Source organism: Phacochoerus africanus, chromosome 16 (assembly GCF_016906955.1).
Source record: "Phacochoerus africanus isolate WHEZ1 chromosome 16, ROS_Pafr_v1, whole genome shotgun sequence".
NCBI lineage: Eukaryota > Metazoa > Chordata > Mammalia > Artiodactyla > Suidae > Phacochoerus > Phacochoerus africanus.
The window spans coordinates 44,844,969-44,867,420 of NC_062559.1; the positions used below are offsets into that span (position 1 = coordinate 44,844,969).

Consider the following 22,452-nt stretch of genomic DNA (forward strand, 5'->3'; position numbering starts at 1 on the left):
GTTACATTTCTTTAAGATAAGAGAGGAATTTCTGGAAGGGGGAAGTGAAGATACGGAAAAATTCACAATAAAAGTTATTGGTTCCTTCTGATCTTCTTAGTTCAACTACCTAGTATCTATAACTCCATCTTTTTTCTATAGCCTGTTGTAAAGATAAATAAAATCAAAGGTATAAGATTTACATATTTAAAAAAATTATCTATCAAGAATAGGCAATGATCTGCCATAGACTAAATATGAATGAAAATTAACTAAAAATGTATACTGAACCAGTTAAAGAAGGCGTTTTTCATAGAAGCTCAAACATAACATTCTAATTTTTGAGGTTTAGAATAAAGACATTGAAAAGTATCCTGAAAGAACGGTGTTCTATTTTCTCCTTTAATTAGTACTAAAAATTAAGACATATGCCATTATTAGACCATCTACACAGTAAAATTCTTTTGAACCCAGTACAACGACTCTAAACTATTTAATAAAAAACAATAAAAAGCTTTTTCTGGAGTTCCCATTGTGGCTCAGGGGTAACAAACCCAACCAGTATCCGTGACAACATGGGTTTGATCCCTGGCCTGGATCAGTGGCTTAAGGATCCAGTGTTGCCATGGGCTGCTGTGTTGGTCCCAGATAAGGCTCCAATCTGGCTTAGCTGTGGTATAGGCCAGCAGCTGCAGCCCTGATTCTTCAACCCCTAGCTGAGGAGCTCCCATGTGCCACAGGTGCAGCCCTTCTTTAAAAAAAAAAAAAAAAAAAAAAAAAGCTTTTTCACCTGATCTTTTGTTTTTTTGCTTTTTTAGGGCCGCACTCAAGGAAGCATATGGAGGTTCCCAGGCTAGGGGTCCAATCAGAGCTACAGCTGCTGGCCTATGCCACGGCAACCCCAGATCTGAGCCATGTCTGTGACCTACACCACAGCTCACGGCAACAGTGGATCCTTAACCCACTGAGTGAGGCCAGGAATTGAACCCGGATCCTCATGGATCCTAGTCAGGTTCGTTAACCACTGAGCCACAACAGGAACTCCTCACCTGATCTTTTTAAGTTATAGTTAATACAGGCTTAATCATTTAATCAGATAACAAAAAGAAATCATTCTAAAACTGCTCAACCTAAAGATTGAGATGCCTCCCTGATTCTCTGCCGCATTTGGGACAGAGCAGGATCTTATAATGAAATGAAGTTCACATTTAATTACAGTTAGACGTAATGCTTTATACAACTCTCCCACCAGCTTTATCCTCAAATCTCTACTTCCCTACAACCAAAAGATCAGCCATCCCTACAGAAGAAAGGTTAAGGTGAGGAAACATTAGGAAGTTTTAGGTCTAAATTCTTTCATTAATTACTTATTGCACATCCGCTACGTACAAAATACTAGAGGAGTTCCCATTGTGGCTCAGCAGATTAAGAACCTAATACCCATGAGGATGCAGGTTTGATCCCTGGCCTCGTTCAGTGGGTTAAGGATCCAGCAATGCCACAAGCTGAAGTGTAGGTCGCAGATACAGCTCAGATCTGGCATGGCTGTGGCGAAGGCCGGCCGTTGCGGCTCCAATTCAAATCCTAGCCCGGGAACTTCCACATGGCACAGCTGTGGCTATAAAAAGAAAAAATATTGATAAGCCGAGATAGTCCCTGCCACAGTTTAAATCAGTAACATAACCAAAAAGTATTCACTCCAAGCTTATTATTTTAAAGTATTAGATTTTCAAGTTACACTACTACATAACTTGAAAAATCTTAAAATGCCAAGAAATATGAGCTCTGTCTGAAAATGTATGTATTATTGATTTGTCTTTTTTAAAACAGTCACTATTTTAAAGCCACGTTTATAACAAAAAATCCAGTTCATAATGTAAATATATGAATCGCCAGCTAACTACTGGTACCAACCTCAAGAAGGCCAGCTTTTGTGGTCACCACCAACATGTCAGAATTTCCTTCATCTTCCATAGTGAGCAACTCTTCCACTGGAGAAGCAGCTCGAAACTGAAAAGGTGTACTTGCTCCACGAATTTCACCCTTATGGGTAACATAACAGAACTGATAAAATTCTCCATCATCATTTGGAAGGTAATAACCTAAGAGGACATTAACAAGCAAAAAAAAAAAAATTAAATTTCCAGCTATACAGTTGTCATCTGAAATAAATTTAACAAACCTTCCCATTTCCTCTCATCCCTGATCCTGTTCCTAAGCACTCAGGATATGCCTTTCCTCCTAACTTCCACAAATTATCTACCAAAACTAGACTCTCCCTTCTTCCCTAAACATGCTCATATTTTTCTAATCTTAGGTCTAAGCTTACACTCCCAAAATAGTCTTCCCCTGTATCTTCGCTAGGGCAAAAGCAATTCATCTGCAAAGTCAAGCATGTAGTTTTTAATGAGAAAGAGGCTGGAGGAGGAGCAATGGAAGAACCAACATAAAAACCTAGGAAGGGAGTTCCCATCGTGGCACAGCAGAAAAGAATTCGACTAGGAACCATAAGGTTTTAGGTTCGATCCCTGGCCTCAATCAGCAGGTTCAGGATCTGGTGCTGCCGTGAGCTATAGTGTAGGTCACAGATGCGGCTTGGATCCCGCATTGCTGTGGCTGTGATATAACCTGGCAGCTGTAGCTCCAATTCAGTCCCTAGCCTGGGAACCTCCATATGCCACAGGTGTGGCCCTAAAAAGCAAACAAACGAACAAAAAACTACAACAAAAAACCTAGAAAGATTAGGAGTGGGAATACATCATTTAAAGAAATCTTCCCTCAAATATGACATTAACTAAATGCAAAAGATATTAACAAAATGAATATGGCACACATGTAAATTGTGTAAGGGCATAAACAGGACTGAGAGAGAACAAAAATAAGCTTGGGAACCACACAGATTCACTCTGGAGTTTCAGCACTACCACTAATTATTATTTACTTAACCTCTCCAAGCCCCAGTTTCTTATCTGTAAAAGAGATACGAAGCCAACCATCTCAAAGTTCTTAAGTACCAAGGATAATGTAGTTATACTATCTTGCCCACTATCTGACAAATAATGTGTTCAGTGTTCGTACTATCTTTCTTCAGCTCAATTGTTACCCTCTTTTAAATTCTGCTGGATTATCCTAGATCAAATTTAATCTTTACCTCCTCTCCAAAGCTCCTATGGTATTTTTTAATATTAAAAAAACAAAAACAATAACATACACCTCAGTGTTCCCGTTGTTGTGCAGTAGTTAACAAATCCTATTAGTATCCATGAGGACAAGAGTTTGATCCCTGGCCTCGCTCAGTGGGTTAAGGATCCAGTGTTGCCATGAGCTATGCTGTAGGTCACAGACACAGCTCGCATCCCACATTGCTGTGGCCATGGTGTAGGCCAGCAGCTATAGCTCTGATTCGACCCCCAGCCTGGAAACTTCCATATGCTGCGGGTGGTACGCCTCCCCCACACCCACCGCCCACCAAAAAAAAGATAGCTTACCTTTCTCCAAAGAAGGAAGGAGGCAGAGAAAATATAAGATAAACCTAAAATATCTTGTCATACTTGAAATAATAAAGAAGTTCTCAAAAAAGAATGTGTTGGGGGGCTGGAGGGAGACGACAAAAAAGCACAGGAGCCCATCTGATGGAGCTCCCAATAACCAAAGAAAGCTAAAACAATTCTAGCAACAACAACAAAAAGGTATGTTAACATTAGATATTATTCAACACAAGAAAATAAACATGCATGAATCCATGGAGAAGGGGACAACTCTTCCTAACATCATAATTCCAAGTAATAATGTGCAAAAAATAAGAACAGAAAAGCACTTCGGCAAACACAGTTATAACTGTTGTAGGCAAGGTCCACCTAAAGGATACTACAACTAGTGGGTTAAAAAGTTTGAGGAGAAACAAAGAAACCCTTAATCTCAAGATTGCGCCCCATAATATTTATTAAATCACAAACAGAACATACTAACTTTATAGGAGAAACCCAGCAGACACTGCCTTAACCAAGTGATCAAGATTAATACTGCTAAGAATAAAACATAAAGACATCAAGTACTCCCTGACACAATGTACTGAAAAGAACACATCACTTCTATGGTACTCTTTCTGAAAATGTATAGCCTCAATCTAATCAAGAGAAACTGTCAGAAAAACTCAAAATGAGGAACGAGCTACCAAAACAAAATGAAACTGAACAGTATTTGTCAAGAATGTAAAAGTCATGAGGAGTTCCCTTGTGACTCAGTGGGTTAAGGATCCACCGTTGTCACTGCAGCAGCTTGGGTCACTGCCCTGCATTAATTCAATCCCTGGCCTGGGAACTTCCACATGCTGCGGGTGTGACCAAAAAGGAAAAAAATAAAAAGGTCAACAAAGACAAAGACAGAATGAGGAACTATCACACACTGGAGAAAACTAGGAAGTTATGACAATAAAATTTGGATTCAGGAACAGAAAAAAGAACACTACTGGAAACACTAGTGAAATCTGAATAAATAAGGTTTGTACTTTAGTCAACAGCACTGTACTAATGTTAAATTCCTGGTTTTTTAAATATACTACAGTTATGCAACATGTTAACATTAACAGAAGCTAAGTGAAGGGTAGATGAAAATTCTGTATACTACTTTCGCAAGTTTACATCTAAAATTATTTCAAAATACAAAGTATTTTTAAAAACACAGATGTATACCTAGCAATCTATTTTTTTGTTTTTGTTTTTGCTTTTTAGGGCTGCACGTGGCATATGGAAGTTCCCAGGCTGGAGGTCTAATTGGAGCTGCAGCTGCCAGCCTAAAACACAGCAACTCAGGCTCCAAGCCACGTCCGCAACCTAAACCACAGCTAAAGACAACACCGGATCCCTGACCCACTGAGTGAGGCCAGGGATGGAACCCGCACCCTCATGGATACCAGTGGGACTTGTTTCCAATGCACCACAATGGAAACTCCTAGCAATATATTTTTTAAAGCTTTTTAAAAACACCACCCTCCTATTAATCTACTACTAAATTAATTAATCCATGGCTGAGTAACTTTGCAAATGGCCACTACACTTATAATTTAAAAAAAAAAAAATGCTAAGTTTAAATAGAAAACAAAAATACAGAGTTCCAAATTTCCATCATGGCTCAGTGGTAACAAGCCTGTCTAGTATCCATGAGGACTCGGGTTCGATCCCTGTGGGATCACTCAGTGTGTTAAGGATCAGTGCTACTGTGAGCTGTGGTGTAGGTCACACATGCAGCTCAGATCTGGCGTTGATTCAGCTGTGGCGTACGTCGGCAGCTGCAACACCGATTCAACCCATAGCCTGAGAACCTCCATATGCCAGGGGTGCAGCCCTAAAATGACAAAAGAAAAAAAGAAAAACAAAAATATAGCTTGACTAATAAGCTCTCATATCATGATACTGAAAAGTCTACAAACTAAATACTCAAGGTCTGATTTTTTTTTTTTTTTGCATTTTAGGGCCGCACTTACGGCACACGGAGGTTCTCAGGCCAGGGGTCAAATCAGAGCTGTAGCTGCCAGCCTACACCACAGCCACAGCCACAACAACGCGGGACCCAAGCCACATCTGCAACCTACACCACAGCTCACAGCAATGCCGGATCCTTAACCCACTGAGCAAGGCCAGGGATCGAACCCACATCCTCACGGATACTAGTCGGGTTTGTTAACCCCTGAGCCACTATGAGAACTCCTGATTTTTTTTTTTTGTCTTTTTGCCGATTCTTGGGCCACTCCCACGGCACATGGAGGTTCCCAGGCTAGGGGTCCAATTGGAGCTGTAGCCACCAGCCTACGCCAGAGCCACAGCAACGCAGGATCCGAGCAGTGTCTGCAACCTACACCACAGCTCATGGCCACACCGGATCGTTAACCCACTGAGCAAGGCCAGGGATCGAACCCGCAACCTCATGGTTCTTAGTTGGATTCGTTAACCACTGTGCCACGACGGGAACTCTTGATTTTTTTTTTTTTTAAACTCACAAAAACAATCCACTAAAAAATATGGTTCTGGAGTTCCCAATGTGGCACAGTGGGTTAAGGATCTGATTGCAGCAGCTCAAGTTGCTATGGCAGCAGGGGTTATATATGATTCAAACACCATCTGACATAAAAGATATAGTTATTATTCAGAACTAAATTTTTTTAATTTTATTTTTTAAATGATTTTTTTTCCACCATAACTGGTTTACAGTGTTGTCAACTTTCTAAATGTACAGCAAGGTGACCCAGTCACATATACATATGTACATTCTTTTTCTCGCATTATTGTGCTCTGTAAGTGACTAGATATAGTTCCCAGTGCTATACAGCAGGATCTCATTGCTTATCCGTTCCTAAGGCAACAGTTTGCATCTATGAACCCCAAACTCCCAGTCCATCCCACTCCCTCCCCCTCTCTCTTTGCAACCACAAGTTTGTTCTCCAAATCCATGATTTTCTTTTCTGTGGAAAGGTTCATTTGTGCCATGGAATTCCAGATATAGGTGATATCATATGGTATTTGTCTTTCTCTTTCTGACTTACTTCGCTTAGTGTGAGACTCTCTAGTTCCATCCATGTTGCTGTAAATGGCATTATTTGGCAGATCTAAAATTTAAAGCTACCTACAAATAGCTCTCATTGGATTAACAACAGCAAAAATAAAATAGGAAAAAGTAAAAACCAAACTCTGACTCAAATTTTATAGCCTAGAACATTAGCAACTAGTAAGATCACATAAACAAATCAGGGTCCATTTAGGAAAAAACTTTATGTACCTTATTGTGTTCTGAGTTTTACATTTCAGAATTCTCATGACTACTCCACAAAATGAGCAAAATTACTTAAATTATGCTTCCAATTCCTTCTAGCTCTAACATTCTATAACTAAGTTTTCTTTTTTTTTTTTGTCTTTTTGCCTTTTCTAGGGCCACTCCCAGGGCATATGGAGGTTCCCAGGCTAAGGGTCCAATTGGAGCTGTAGCCGCTGGCCTATGCCAGAGCCACAGCAACACGGACGGGATCTGAGCCGTCTGCAACCTACACCACAGCTCACGGCAACGCCAGATCCTTAACCCACTGAGCAAGGGCAGGGATACAACCCGCAACCTCATGGTTCCTAGTCAGATTCATTAACCACTACGCCATGATGGGAACTCCATATAACTAAGTTTTCTTTACATAAAAATTCTAGGCAGGCAGAAGCTTTTATTTCTGAATTTCTAGTAAAAATTATGATGAATATTCAAAAACATGTAAAACTTAGCCTTTCACACCCATTAGAAAGAGAGGCTGAGAGGTCCCCTTGCGGCTCACTGGTAACAAACCGGACTAGTATCCATTGTGGGTTTGATCCGCGGCCTCGCTAAATGGGTTTAGTACCCAGCACTGCCATGAGCTGTGCTGTGGATGGCGCTCAGATCCCAAGTTGCTATGACTGTGGTGCAGGCCGGAGGCTGTAGTTTCAATTCAACCCCTAGCCTGGGAACCTCCATATGCCTCAGGCGCAGCCCTAAAAAGCATGCATGCATGCACGCCTACATACCAAATAAAATAAAATAATTGAAAACATAAACCACCAAAATCCCCACTAACACCACCAAATGCTGGCTGATGTAGAGCAATAAGAACTCTCATTCACTGCTGGTAGAATGCAAAATGGCACTGTGACTTTGGAAAAGAGTTTGGTGAATTATTTCAAAACTAAACATATTCCTACCATATGTTCAGCAATCACATGTGTTCTCCCAAATAAGATGAAAACTTACATCCACACGAAAACTTGTGCATGAATGTTTATAACGGTTTTATTCACAACTCCAAAACTTGGAAGCAACCAAGATATTCTTTAATAGACAAATGGATGAACAAGGTACGTTACATCCATACAATGGGGTATTATTGGTTTCCTTCGTAATTACACTGACTTTACGTGTATTAAAACACTATACTGGGAGTTCCCGTCGTGGCGCAGTGGTTAACGAATCCGACTAGGAACCATGAGGTTGCGGGTTCGGTCCCTGCCCTTGCTCAGTGGGTTAAACATCCGGCATTGCCGTGAGCTGTGGTGTAGGTTGCAGACGCGGCTCGGATCCCGCGTTGCTGTGGCTCTGGCATAGGCCGGTTGCTACAGCTCCGATTCAACCCCTAGCCTGGGAACCTCCATATGCCGAGGGAGCGGCCCAAGAAATAGCAACAACAACAACAGACAAAAAAAAAAAAAAAAAACACTATACTGAATCAGAGTCCATTAGCTTCCCCAGACCATGGTATAAAGAAGATGAAGAATTTGCTTTAATACAATCCCAAGTCAGTACAATTTTAATACAAAAATCACTGAAGCAAATTCTGTGATAGCTTTCTATGCAAGACTGTGTTTTGTCTTGTCTTAAAGCAACAAGGTGTGTTTTTTTCATATAACAAGAAATCTGGAGGCAGCTGCCTGCTGGCCTTGATTCAATGGCTCAGACATGTCAGGACAGACATATGTGCTTATCTTGGCATTCCCCTCATGGCCACAAGAAGAAAGCTGCAGCTCCAGCTAACTAATACCTTTGTGAAGGTAGAATATGGGGGGGAGGCAATACCAGGTACTCCTTAGAGTACTTTTTAAAATCTGTATATAAGGCCAAGCCTAGACAAAAATGAATTTTATATTACTCACAAACATCCTATAGGCAACTTTCCCTATAGAATTTCTAGTCTATAAATTCCACTAACCATCTTTGTGACTTTCACACAAAATATTTTCTCACCTCTAATTTGTTATATTATCTAACAGCAGTAATAGAATCGTCATTTCAAAAAAAAAAAAAAATCAGGAGTTCCTGTTGTGGCGCAGTGGTTAACGAATCCAACTAGGAACCATGAGGTCACGGGTTCGATCCCTGGCTTTGCTCAGTGGGTTAAGGATCTGGTGCTACCATGAGTGTGGTGTAGGTTGCAGACACGGCTCGGATCCCGCACTGCTGTGGCTCTGGCGTAGGCCAGTAGCTACAGCTCCGGTTAGACCCGTAGCCTGGGAACCTCCATATGCCGTGGGAGTGGCCCTAGAAAAGGCAAAAAGATTAAAAAAAAAAAAAAAACCTTAAAAGACCTCTCTTCAATGAAAGACAACTAAAAAACCCTTAATTTTAAAACATCATGTGATCTACACTAGATATTTACATTCTTATGACTTGTTAAAGAAAGATATTAATTAATTTTGGAACAACTGCACATGCCTAAGTAGATGATTGCAATGAGGTAAAACATTTTCAATGACAATAAAACATCCAATTTCATCTAAGTTCTACTTTTCAGTTCTTACCTTGAAATGCTAACACACAATTGACTGTTGATCCTTCTACATAGTGTTCAGGCATAGGGGACCACAAAAATGTATAATAATCACGAGCAGTACTCCATCCAACCTCAAGGAAAACAACAAAAACATGGATATTATAAGTAGTTTAATATAAGAAGGATATCTTACAACATATTGTTTTTTTACTGTATCCTTAAAGCATGCATTAATGTTTACAAATCAAGAGCATTTTGGAGTTCCCATCATGGCGCAGTGGTTAACGAATCCGACTAGGAACCATGAGGTTGCGGGTTCGATCCCTGCCCTTGCTCAGTGGGTTAAGGATCCGGCATTGCCGTGAGCTGTGGTGTAGGTCGCAGATCCGGCTTGGATCCCGCATTGCTGTGGCTCTGGCGTCGGCTGGTGTCTACAGCTCCGATTCGACCCCTAGCCTGGGAACCTCCATATGCCGAGGGAGTGGCCCTAGAAAAGACCAAAAAAAAAAAAAAGAGCATTTTAACAAGAATTGTCAAATTTTTATTATAATTTTTTATTAAGCTATAACCTAATGCAATAAAAATCTGGTAACAGTAGAGTTTATACTATATATTAAAATGCAATTTGGAGTTCCCGTCGTGGCGCAGTGGTTAACGAATCCGACTGGGAACCATAAGGTTGCAGGTTCGGTCCCTGCCCTTGCTCAGTGGGTTAACGATCTGGCGTTGCCGTGAGCTGTGGTGGAGGTTGCAGATGCAGCTCAGATCCCGTGTTGCTGTGGCTCTGGTGTAGGCTGGTGGCTACAGCTCCGATTAGACCCCTAGCCTGGAATCTCCATATACCGCGGGAGCGGCCCAAGAAATAGCAAAAAAAAAAAATGCAATTTGATACCCAATTTCTCAAGGAAAATCTTAGTATGCTTATGATCAAATACAAAAACTTATGTCTTCCTTAAAATTTCATTTCACTAAACGTAAGTTTTTAAAACTTATTTTACGGCTCAAACTTAAATGTGTGTTTTGTTTTTTTTTTAATCAGATTTACCCCTCCTCCTTAAATCCACTAACTAAACCAGTAATGTCTCATCTTTAGTCAATCTTGACTACAGCCAATGGTAAATTTGTAAAAATTGATTTGTACGTTTATTCCTAAATTGTTTATATATGCAAAGAAACTACCTATATCCTACCTATCCAAAACATTTCCAACTTATAACACAAATAGATATATTACGTATCTCAATCCATATTTTCCAGATGAACTGTACTGTGTCAATACTGAATATGAGAGAAGTTTAAAATGGTACTAGAGGCATTCCCATTGTGGCACCTCAGGTTAAGGGTGCAGCACCGATACACAGTACAAATTCCTTTTGGATGGGTATGTCTACCATCCAAACTTCCACACGGGAGGGCATACCACAGTGGAAGAAACACAATTTGGACATCTGGAAATTATGTAGACAGTCCTGGTACGAACAGTAAACAAATCTAATTAGAAGAGTCAAACCACAAAGAGTACAACTCACCCACTGTTTCTCTTTATTTCCCTGGTTACCTGACTAGAACTTGACTGGATTTCTGGATTACAGATTTAAATCCCTTGAAATGCAAGGGAATTTGCCTATTAGTCCACTAGCAGCAAGTATACAGAAACTTATTGAATTGATAATAGTTATTTTAAACATTGAAAAATGGCAGGGAGGGAGTTTCTGTCACGGCTCAGCGCAAACAAATATAACTAGTATCCGTGAGGATGCTGGTTCGATCCCTGGCCTCAGTGGGTTAAGGATCTGGCTTTGCCATCAGCTGTGGTGTAGGTCACAGACGTGGCTCAGATCCTGAGCTGCTGTGGTGTAGGCTGGCAGCCATAGCTCTGATCTGCCCCCTAGCCTGGGAACTTCCATATGCCGCAGTTGCGGCCCTAAAAAGACAAAAACAAAAGGGGGGTGGGCAGGGAAGCTATGACAATACTGAAAACAATAGGTCAGTTAAAAGTTAGGTATTGACTGTCACACCATATAGCTCTCAGGAGCTACACTTAAATCCAGCTAAGAGGGACTATCTATATTTGGAAAGGAAACAAAACAACAGATATTTCACATAGTTTAGTGTGGGGAGTTAGAGTAGTACTGGACATCATTATCATTCTTCTGTTACCAGTGCAATTAGTGAAGTAACAGCAAAAAAGGAAATTAAACGGGTGACATGAAAGGGGGGAAAAAAACCCACAAATGTGTTCCCTTTAAACTGGATTAACATTTTAGAAAAACATGTTGGATGAGAAGTTTAATTATAAAGGAAATTCTGAGAGGGAATGTAAAGATCAGAAGAACAAGGTTAGCAAGCAGAAACACAGGTTATTAATAAATTCTAGAAGTTCTCATTGTGGTGCAAAGGAAAAGAATCTGACTAGTATCAGTGAGGATTCAGGTTTGATCTCTAGCCTTGCTCATTGGGTCGAGGATCTGATGTTGCTGTGAGCTGTGGTGTAGGTCACAGACGAGGCGTGGATCCCGAGTTGCTGTGTCTGTGGTGTAGGCAGCTGTAGCTCTGATTCGACCCCTAGCTTGGGAACTTCCATATGCCTCAGGTGTGCCCCTAAAAAGCAAATTCTAGAGAAACCTTGAAAGAAAAATAGAAACATTAGGGTGGAGATAGCACATAGAGAGCACTTTTAAAACAAGAGTCAGAGAGATCCAGAGGGTAATGATTTTGACATATAACATGGAGCAGGAAAGGCAAGGAAAATGAATTTGATGATTATGTACAGATAAATGCAAAACCTGCAAAACCTATGAAATACTATAAACTAAACCTATGAATTTTTTTCTTTTTGGCTTTTTATGGGCACACCTGCTGCATATGAACGTTTCCAGGCTAGGGGTCAAATCAGAGCTATAGCTGCCAGCCACAGCCACATAGCAATGCAGGATCCGAGCCACATCTGTAACCTACACCACAGCTCACACTGCAGCACTGGATCCTTAATCCACCAAGCAAGGCTAGTGATCAAACCCATGTTATCATGGATACCGGTCGGGTCCATTACTGCTAGGTCACTATGGGAACTCCAAGCCTATGAATTTTTAAATTCTACAAAAATGAACACAAAACTTTACAACAGATATTTCCAGGAAAGGCAAGGATATAATGGGTAGGGGTATTCATTCTTTCTTTTGTATACACCACAGTTTTCAAAAATCGTTACAAAAGCAAAGGTCTTTCTTTTTTAAAAGGAAAAAAACTGCAAAAAAGACTAGATATACACAAGAAGGCTGCAATACTGATTCTAAAACAGAACTAACATAAACACTACAAATGTCCCTCCTACAGAGCTATTTACATTGATAAGAAAGTGGTTTTAATCATAAGCGAAAAATTCAGGACATAAAAAATGTCATACAGTACTATTCCAACTACTTTCAAAATATATGCATTTTTAAAAGACTGAAAGTATTCTTTTAGTTTCAAAGAAAAAAAAAAGTGTTCCCGCTGTGGTACAGTGGGTTAGTGATCCAGCAGTTGCTGCAGCTGTGGCAGAGGTCACAGCTCTGGCTCAGATTTGATCTCCGACCTGATCTCTGGCCTGGGAACTTCCACATGTCATGGGAACAGCCAAAAATGGGGTGAGGGGGCAGGGAGGACAAAAAAAAGTGCTGGAAGGAAACACTAACTATGTGGGAGATCTCCTATGGTGCAGCAAGTTAAGGCTCCATGTTGTCACTGCAGCAGCTGTGGATCACTACTGCGGCTAGTGTTCAGTCTTTGGCCCAGGAACTCCTACATGCCATGGGCACAGCCAAAAATTTTTAAAAGTGCAGAAATAGGTAGGCAGTTAAAATAGACAGAATTGGTGTTTAGCTGGATTTGAAGAGAAAGTCATTAGCTTTTGGCTTAAACAATAAGCCATTAACTAAAAATACAAAGAAAAAAAAAAACAAAGACAAATACATAATTTGAAAGAAAAATATAAAGATGCATTTTCCTGAAATACAATTTATCACCTATCAGCCTACATATCTACATATGCAATCTTCCTACTGCCTATAATGAAAAATCTGCAAACTGTTTTTGTTTGGTTTGGGTTTTTTTTTTTTTTAATTTTAGAGCCCTACTTTCGGCATATTTAAGTTCCCAGCCTAGGAGTCAAATCAGAGTTACAGCTGCTGGCCTACACCAAAGCCACACCAACAGGGGATCCAAGCCACATCTTCGACCTACACCACAGCTCATAGCAACGCCAGATCCTTAACCCACTGAGGGCAGGGATAGAACCAGCATCCTCATGGATACTAGTTGGGTTTGTTAGGCTGAGTCACAATGGGAACTCCTCTGCAAACTGTTTAGCCTTTCCTTCATGGATAGAATGACACCTTCAACTTCACCTTCCTCCACTTCCCTAAATTATGTTTATTTTCTATTTAAACTAACTCAGTCTCATGAACATTCTCACCCCTGTGCCTCTATATTGGGCAAAACAAAGGTTTTTCTGTCCTATTAAGGCAGACTTTTCACTTCTAGATACTCTCAATGTGCCTATTTCTAGCAGCTACTCTTATTTCTTTCTATTTGCTATTTAACTTATACAGAACACACAATCAAAATTTCAAGACCATTAAAATCAAATATAAAATAGAACAAATCAATTCTCAGGGAGAATCTAGAGTAACCCAGGAGAAAAGTTAAGTTTTACTGTTTGGACTTAAATGAAATTACTTTGACTGCTTAAAGGACATTCTTTTGTTTTAGTTCCCCATTATGTTCTGAAGAATTGAAATTGACAAAAAAAAATTTCACCACTGTAATGATCATCTCAGTGTAATTTTCAAGCAAATATTACACAAAATTAGCAAAATATTAGAAAAGTGGGACTCTTACCATCAAAGAACTTACTATTTAGTCATGTAAAACAGAGAACTCTTATAAAAGCATAAGACAATATGAGGAATATTTAAACAATATAGAACAGAAAAGTAGTAACATAGCTGTAGAGCTGTACAAAATTAATTACAAATGACAAGACAGTAAATGACATAGTAACCCAAAGGAAAAGGTCATTTTTTTTTTTCAGGTAAGGAATAGAGAAAATGGAAGGAAAAAAAAAGATTTGAAAATATTTTCACAAGTCCTTGAGTGAAGTTGAAATTTTTGATTATACAGAGGGAAGTCTGGTGAACTGAAGATCCCAACATCTGTTGTATACTATCCTCCACTATTAAGTATTTCATGTTTACACAATGTTTACATTTACAAATGTAAATATTTTACATTTGACGTTTATAAAAATGACCCTTATTTTAAGACAAGGCTAATGTAAACTACTTGCCAATCTCTTAGAAAGAAAATAAAAAATACTACATAGAAGAAATATGCAGAAAGTTCTCTTACCTTGAATATACCAACCCAATCTTTTGGATGTGGATGGATATATGGAGTTAAGGTATAATGACATTCCAGGTGTGCATTAGGAAGATAACTCTTAGCCACATTTTGAAAGATGACATGGGCAAAGTTGGAAGTCTGCAATGGGACTTCTTGAAAGGATGTCATTGTGAATCTGAAAAGAAAATCATTCAAATTTAAAGATAACAAGTGGGAGTTCCTTTCATGGCTCAGCGGTTAACAAATCTGACTAGTATCCATGAGGACGCAGGTTCGATCCCTCGCCTTGCTCAGTGGGTTAAGGATCCGGCATTGCCGGGAGCTATAGTATAAGTCCCAGACATGGCTCAGATCCTGCATGGCTGTGGTGCGGGCCGCTGGCTACAGCTCCAATTAGACCCCAGGCCTGGAAACCTCCGTATGCCATGGGAACGGCCCTAGAAAAGGCAAAAGGACAAAAACAAAAACAAAAAAAATGTTCACTAGTTACAGAATACCCATGAGAGTGACCATAGCTGTATTAACTGAACTAAGCTCTAACAACTACCAAAACTGAAGTAAGTTGTTCCCTGGTAGCTCAGTGGGTTAAGAATCTGGTGTGGGCACTGCTGTGCCTCAGGTTTGATCCCTGGCCCAGGAACTTGAACATGCCATAGGCAGAGCCAAAAAAAAAAAAAAAAAAAAACACAAACTGAGGTAAGTGAATCAGTAACGTTTCTCTATGAAGAGAGTGAATATTTAAGTTTCTCTGAGGAAGCTATTCAGTAAGGAAAAAATAAAACTAGTTTGGGATGAGTTTCCTATGTGTTTAATTAAAAGCCATTTAAGAAAAACTTTCTTTCCATAAAACTTGATATGTTTCCTAATGTAAACTTCATCAACAGAGCAGTAAATCATTTTTCATAAAACAAGTCTGTGGAGTTTAAACTTTTGTTTAACCTCAATTACAACAGCATTTAAAAATCCATAATCCAATCTTAGACTTTTACTTCACTGAAATGTTTTTAAGGTATAAAACAGCATGACGGTATACATACAGGCATTCATATATATATTCATGTATATATAGGCTTTTAAATGAATCAAAAGGGACTCAAAAAGTACACATCATATAGTCTTTATTGATGAGGACTACATATGAAAAGAGAATTTAAAAGGACTTTAACTTTTTTATTCATTTACTTTTTTTGGCTGTGCCCATGGCATACATAATATCCCAGGTCAAGGATCAAACCCGCTGTAACAGCTGTAACTAGAGCCAAGCAGTGGCAATGCCAGATCCTTAGCCCGCTGAGCCATGAAGGACCTCCTAGGACTTTAACTTTTAATTCAAATGACTAAATTTTTACTATATTTAATGTATTATTTTCATTATTTTAAATAAACACATTAACATGAAATTTCATTTTTAAACACTCCCCAAAGATGAAATACAAAACCCTAACATCAGACTTTAAATATATTCATGATGCTTATAAGTCTTAGAGTAAGATAATTTGTAATTATCCCATTAATAATCATCATTAATCTCTAACACTCCAATCTGTTTAATAATTTTTTTTTTTTTTTTTAGGAGTTCCCATCTTGGTGCAGTGGTTAACCATTCGTGCAATCACGAGGTTGCGGGTTCGATCCCTGGCCTTGCTCAGTGGGTTAAGGATCTGGCGTTGCCGTGAGCTGTGGTGTAGGTTGCAGATGCAGCTCAGATCCCGTGTTGCTGTGGCTGCGGTGTAGGCTGACAGCTATAGCTCCAATTCAACCCCTAGCCTGAGAACCTCCATATGCCACAGGAGCGGCCCAAAAAAACAGCAAAAAGACCAAAAAAAAAAAGGAATTTTTCTTTTTTTTTGGTCTTTTTAGGGCCACACCTGTGGCATATGGAGGTTTGCAGGCTAGGGGTTCTGCAGCTGCCAGCCTATGCCACAGCCACACCAGATCCAAGCTACGTCTACACCCTACACCACAAACCACTGCAACACCAGATCCTTAACCCACTGAGTGAGGCCAGGGGTTGAACCTTCGTCCTCATGGATACTAGTCAGATTCGTTTCCACTGAGCCACAACAGGAACTCCCTTTTTAAGAATTTCAATGCAACCGTAACTATAAAAAGATTTTACGGAAGTCATTCCATTCTCATTACTACTTTGTTTAATTCCAATATAGCTTCCAGTTTTAAAAAAGTTAATATTGATAAATGCAATCTGAATGTAATTACAACATGAATCAACCCATTTAAAATAGTGACGTATCTAATTTCCACATATTTCCTGTTTTGCTCCTCACACAGAGAAGAAATGGAGTGAAAAGATGGGCAAGCTTATAAAAATGTTAAAATGCACTGAGAGTGCTAATATGTGAAGACGATTCACTGGAAGATTTATGTATTACACATGCTCACATGCAGACCTGCCACACATATATACATACACACACATGCACACACACAGACCCACACACCACCCAGTGGGGAAGTAAAGTGCAAAGTCACTGCATCACCTTGTGGTACTGCTTGGGAAGTGTTGCTTCATTAACATCCTAAGAAAAAGAACTGTGCCTCAGGTGGAGAGAGGAAATACAGCCTCGACACACAAAAGAAAGTAGAAGCAGATTTACCATACCTCGTTTCTCATTCTCCAAAGTAAACGTCTAGAAACATGGGTATATTAAGATGCAAGCCAAGGATAAGTAAAGTTTTTCTAGTCAAGAAAACAAAAAACAATAAATAAACCAAAGCTGGGAGTTCCTGTGGTGGCGCAGTGGTTAACGAATCCGACTTGGAACCATGAGGTTGCGGGTTCAGTCCCTGCCCTTGCTCAGTGGGTTAACGATCCGGCGTGGCTGTGAGCTGTGGTGTAGGTCGCAGATGCGGCTCGGATCCTGCGTTGCTGTGGCTCTGGCGTAGGCCGGTGGCTGTAGCTCCGATTCGACCCCTAGCCTGGGAACCTCCATATGCCATGGGAGCGGCCCCAAAGAAATAGCAAAAAAAAGACAAAAATAAATAAATAAATAAATAAATAAATAAATAAATAAACCAAAGCTGGATACACCAAGACTAGAAGGGTGGGGGGAGATGAGTAAGGAGAATCAACTGTATGGTGAGGGATAGAAGTATGGTGGTGAGCATGCTATAGGGCATACAGAAGACATAATTTAACATACATGAAACTTATATAATGTTATAAACCAATGATACCTCAATAAAAAATAAAAATACGTGAAAACAAGAAAAAAAAGATGAGACACATTTGGCTGGGAAACAAAGTCTGAAGTACAGATACACAGGTTGTCTGCAGTGGTCTCCTATTTCCGTGTTTCCTACTTGATGCCCAAAGTTCTAACATCTCTAGAGTTCCTTTATATGTGTTGTGCTGTAAATTTCATACTATAAAGTCTTTGATCAAAAATCCAATTTTGTTATTTTGAGGATTCAATATATCTAAGGAAAAAAGTAATATACAGTGGGCACTCAGATATACAGCTAAAATAAACGGGAGGGGGGGTTCAATGTTATCTTTACTTGTTGCTAAAACTTGGCTTCTGTCCACTGGTACAAACAGAAACACAGAGACATAGTTCTGGGCAACAGAGAAAAAAATAGCTTTATTGCTTTGTCAGGCAAAGGAGGCCACTCTAGAAGACTGTGTTGTACTCCCCTTTAGGAAAGAATAGGAAGTGGTTTTACAGTTTTAGGAGGGGAAAATAGAGCCACAGATAAAGATTAGGGTAGATGAAAGCCTGTAATCATTTTCAAAGTTGGTGTTAGTGGCCCCAGGACTGGTTCTGGTGGTCCTTCTCTCTGGCTTTAATTTGCGGCGGGGGCGCGGGGGGGGGGGGGGGGGGTGTAGTACTGCAGAAGAACTCAAAGATACTGTTAATGCACATTCCTTGAGGAAGAACCAGGACCCTGACCCAAGAATGCACTATAGTTTCTTGACTGTTCCTGCGCCCCCTCCCTCCCCTGATTACCAACAATTTGAACCTGCCCTTTGGAACTGAGGGAAGGTCATGGAGGTTGAAGCTTATACCCTAAAAACAAGAAATGGGGGACACAGAAAGTCCTGTGCCCAGGCACCCCACAGGGCCCTGTTCAGTTTCAATCTTGCAATTTTTCAAGCCCAAAACAGATCTGACTTTTGTGGTAGTTTTTTTTCCAGTGGCTACTGATACTCATCTTACTTGACTAGCCCAAAATGTAAGCCTTAATCAAATAAAGTAGGAAAAAGACCATACTAAGAATTTCTGTGCAAAAACATACAGAGTCAAATTAAGCTTCTTAAATAAATATTTCATATAATTTGCCAATTCTAACACTTAGAATTCAAAAAGACATAAGGTGATTATGTTCTACTGATATTATTATGGTGACTGTATTTTTTCAAAGTTCTTATCAGTTAAATAACCTAATTATAGGTGAAATATCCTTATGTCCAGGATTTGCTTTAAAAACTCCAGGGGAAACAGTAAATGTGCTGAGGTGGTAATAAACCAAGATTAGTAAAAAAAAAATAAATAAATAAAAAATAAATAAACCAAGATTAGCAAAACAGTGGTTCCTTTAACTGTTCCATTCTCCTTTCATGTATGTATGAAAATTACCATAATAAAAGTTAATAAAACCAAAGTAGACAAATAAAGATTAGTAATAAAAACTCAGTATGACTTCCTTCAATAGAAACATATTACACACAGTAGCTGACTAACTTAACGGAAGTTTTTCAGTTAAAAACTTATGAACTTTTGGAGTTCCCTGGTGGCTCAAGAGGTTAAGAACCCATTACTGCCACTGCTGTGGTTCAGGCTTGATCCCTGGCATAGAAGCTTCCGGGAGAGGCCAAAGAGGGGGGATGAACTTTTAAATTTATTTCCAAACTTTAGTCCTAGAGGAAACTGAACATCAGGAAGGAAAAAATAAGTCTAATATTCTAATAGTTTCTAATTATTCACACTTCAGCTCAAAAAAAAAGGCTATCAGCTGGTTTACAAACCAAAAAATTATTATCAACAATCTTTCTGGGAGGCAGAAACAAAAGAATCAGTCTGTTGATGTGCACTCTTACAGTCTTCCCTATCTCCAAAACTCTTCACAGCTGAATAGCAGGCTATTCTGCCCAGGTGTCACCACTTATATTTAATTTTTATATTGTTTTAAAAGTTGGTTTCTAAAAAGCCATGATCTTGGCCCATATATATTAGAGGGGAGAGAATCTTTATCTTCTCGTAGGGGTTTGTATGGGGCAAAATAAACTTTAAAAAGCCAAGAGTGATACAGCCAAAATTTTACTGAGTAGTATCCAAATTCCAAAAGGATGCAATTCAATAAACATCACATGTAAGATAATTCCTCCAAAGCAGTAAAAAAGGAGCATGGTTGCAGTCTTTCATAAATATATATCATTAAAAAGGGTGAAACTTAGAATTCCAAAATATCTGTTATTTTGTTAAGGAAAAGGCATTTACAGGTTAATTCTACACAAACGGCTGCAGCCATTATTGTCAACAGGAGTGTGCAATTTAAAAATGTGATGACTAAAAAATAAAAATAGGATGTTCTTTGATGTTACCAAAAAAACCCCAAAGCTAGTAAGTTATTTCTAAAGTATCCTTTTTTTTTTTTTGGTCTTTTTAGGGCCGCACCAGCGACATATGGAGATTGCCAGGCTAGCAGTCCAATCCGAGCTGTAGCTGCTGGCCTACACCACAGCCACAGCAAGGTCAGATCCGAGCCGCGTCTGCGACCTACACCACAGCTCACAGCAACGCTGATCCTTAATCGAGAGAGGCCAGGGATCGAACCCGCAACCTCACGGTTCCTAGTTGGATTCGTCAACCACTAAACCACGACGGTAACTCCTAAGTGGATCCTTGATAAGCACGAAAAGAAAGCCTGGCCTCAGCCCTCTTCTATGCGGGAAATAGCACTTTAAGGTTAATTAGCTCACTTCTTAGATTAACATGTTACTCAAATAATCTCTTTAAATGCTTTTGGAGTTGAGCTCCAAAATTACAATTAGCAATTGTTCCTGCATCTTGTAAATATTCCACAATTAGCGGAATACAGAGTTGAAAAGTTACGATTTTCCCAAGCCTGACTTTTAACAGCAATTCCTAACTACTTTCCGAAACTTAAAAACCTAGCGTACGAAGAAAGTCAAACGTCACAGCGTTCCCAAATTATCAATCAGGTAATAAATGTTTATCAGACCAAGCACGCACATACTAATCTCTTAATAAAGATTCCCCGAAACGACGAACGCCTGCCCGGACTTGTACACAACCTGCGGACCTCCGGGGTGCCGGAGGGAGGGAGAGTTGTGAAATCAGGAAAAGTTGCCTAAGCAAAGACAAACGTGGCTCTCCTCCGAAGATTTATTTTAAAACATCCCTTCGAGAACTCGGCGTAGAGCCACTTACAAACAGAAGAAAAGCGTTTGCTAATTCAGCGGCCCAGGTGAAGTCGGTGATCCGACCAAAACAGCTAACCCAGCCCGCGGCCCCGAGACGTAGGCGGCGCACCGAGTCCCCGCCTCCTAATCTGCCGGCGACTCAAACCAAAACACTTGGGTTTCACCTTCACGGGCAAGCCCGAGCGTCCCACCCGAGGCGACCTAGATGTTTTCCCAAGTTTATCTACGTCGACAGCACACACGCTGCCCTCAAAAACACTCACTCCACAGCTGAGCCTCGGGCGAGGCAGGGTCCTCTCCGGGGGGCCCACCGCGTCACTCGCCCCCCGCCAAAGGGTCCACGCCCCACACAGTTCCCCCAAATTGCGAAGGCCTAGCCCAGGGCCTCCCCGCCTTGTGAGGCGGCCACCGGTCGCTTTTTCCAACTCCACTGCTAACCGAAGTGGCCCACACCCCCGTCACAATCGCAGCCCGGGAAGGAAGGCACTGTCACTAGGCAGCTTCGTCACCAGGGCGACCATTCCCGAGATAAGCCAGGCCCCTAGTCTCTACTGAGGGGGGGAGTCTCTCGAACCCCCAAAGAGCTCCAGCGGGGGTCCGCCCCGCGCCAGGCGGTGGGGCAGGCAGGGGAAAGAGCTTACCGAGTGGGCAGCTCCTGGGCAGATAAGGGTGTTAAAAAGACTTCTGAGCCTGAGCCGCCATCAGCCCCGATCCTCTTCCGCCACCAAAGCCTCCTTCTACCGACCGGCTACACCGCCTCCCCGGGCCTAAAGCCGGCGCACGTCACTTCCGCCCAGGGACACGCCCCTTCCGCCGCCGCCGCCGCAGCCACGCGAGGTCAGCTGGAACACCAACCAGGTTGTTCTGGACGTTCAATCACCCTGGCAGTTAGTTGCCTGCGGCCGGGCCACGGGAGATTCCTTACCGGCTTTCACCCTCGGTTCGGCTGTTCCTCCTCTTCCGCCCTGTCGTTTTTGCTCAGAGACCTGGCCGTAAACAAACAGGGTCCTTTGGGCTTTTTAATTATTACTTTGACCGGAAATTCAAGTAATTTACCAGTTAAGTGGAAAGGATAGTGTTTAAACTGGCACCAGGTCATTGTCTGGATCTTTAAAAATCTGTCCAAGTGAATCTCTTTTGTGGATCAGAAAGTGAAGAACCAAAGAAGCGAAAGAGCAACCGCGTGGCTGGGGCTGCAATCCATCACTCTCTTCAAACTCCTGGCCCAGCCCAGTGCTTGTTTAACAATGAGATTTTATTCCTTGTGAAACCTCGGTTTCCCTTAGGAGTTTGCAATTCCAATGCTTTATGATTCTATTTCCTCTTGCTCGTTCTACCCGCATTTCTTCGAGTTAACTGCTTTTGCTATCCGTTATTTTGCGTGCATGAATTTATTTAGTCCTGTATC

General features: G+C 40.7%; 1 protein-coding gene across 2 annotated transcripts in view; it reads right to left on the minus strand.

Annotated features, from left to right (window-relative positions):
• The window catches only part of TAX1BP1 (Tax1 binding protein 1), an 82,451-nt gene extending 60,620 nt beyond the window's left edge, over window positions 1-21,831 (minus strand). For both annotated transcript variants that reach the window (XM_047763869.1, XM_047763868.1), the window contains exons 1-4: window positions 21,686-21,831; window positions 14,645-14,813; window positions 9,282-9,384; window positions 1,894-2,081 (exon numbers count right to left, since the gene is read on the minus strand). In XM_047763869.1, coding sequence (XP_047619825.1) covers window positions 1,894-2,081; window positions 9,282-9,384; window positions 14,645-14,806 — 453 coding nt within the window. In that variant the 5' untranslated portion in view covers window positions 14,807-14,813; window positions 21,686-21,831. The remainder of the gene's footprint in view (window positions 1-1,893; window positions 2,082-9,281; window positions 9,385-14,644; window positions 14,814-21,685) is intronic.
• Between the last annotated feature and the right edge of the window lie 621 nt (window positions 21,832-22,452).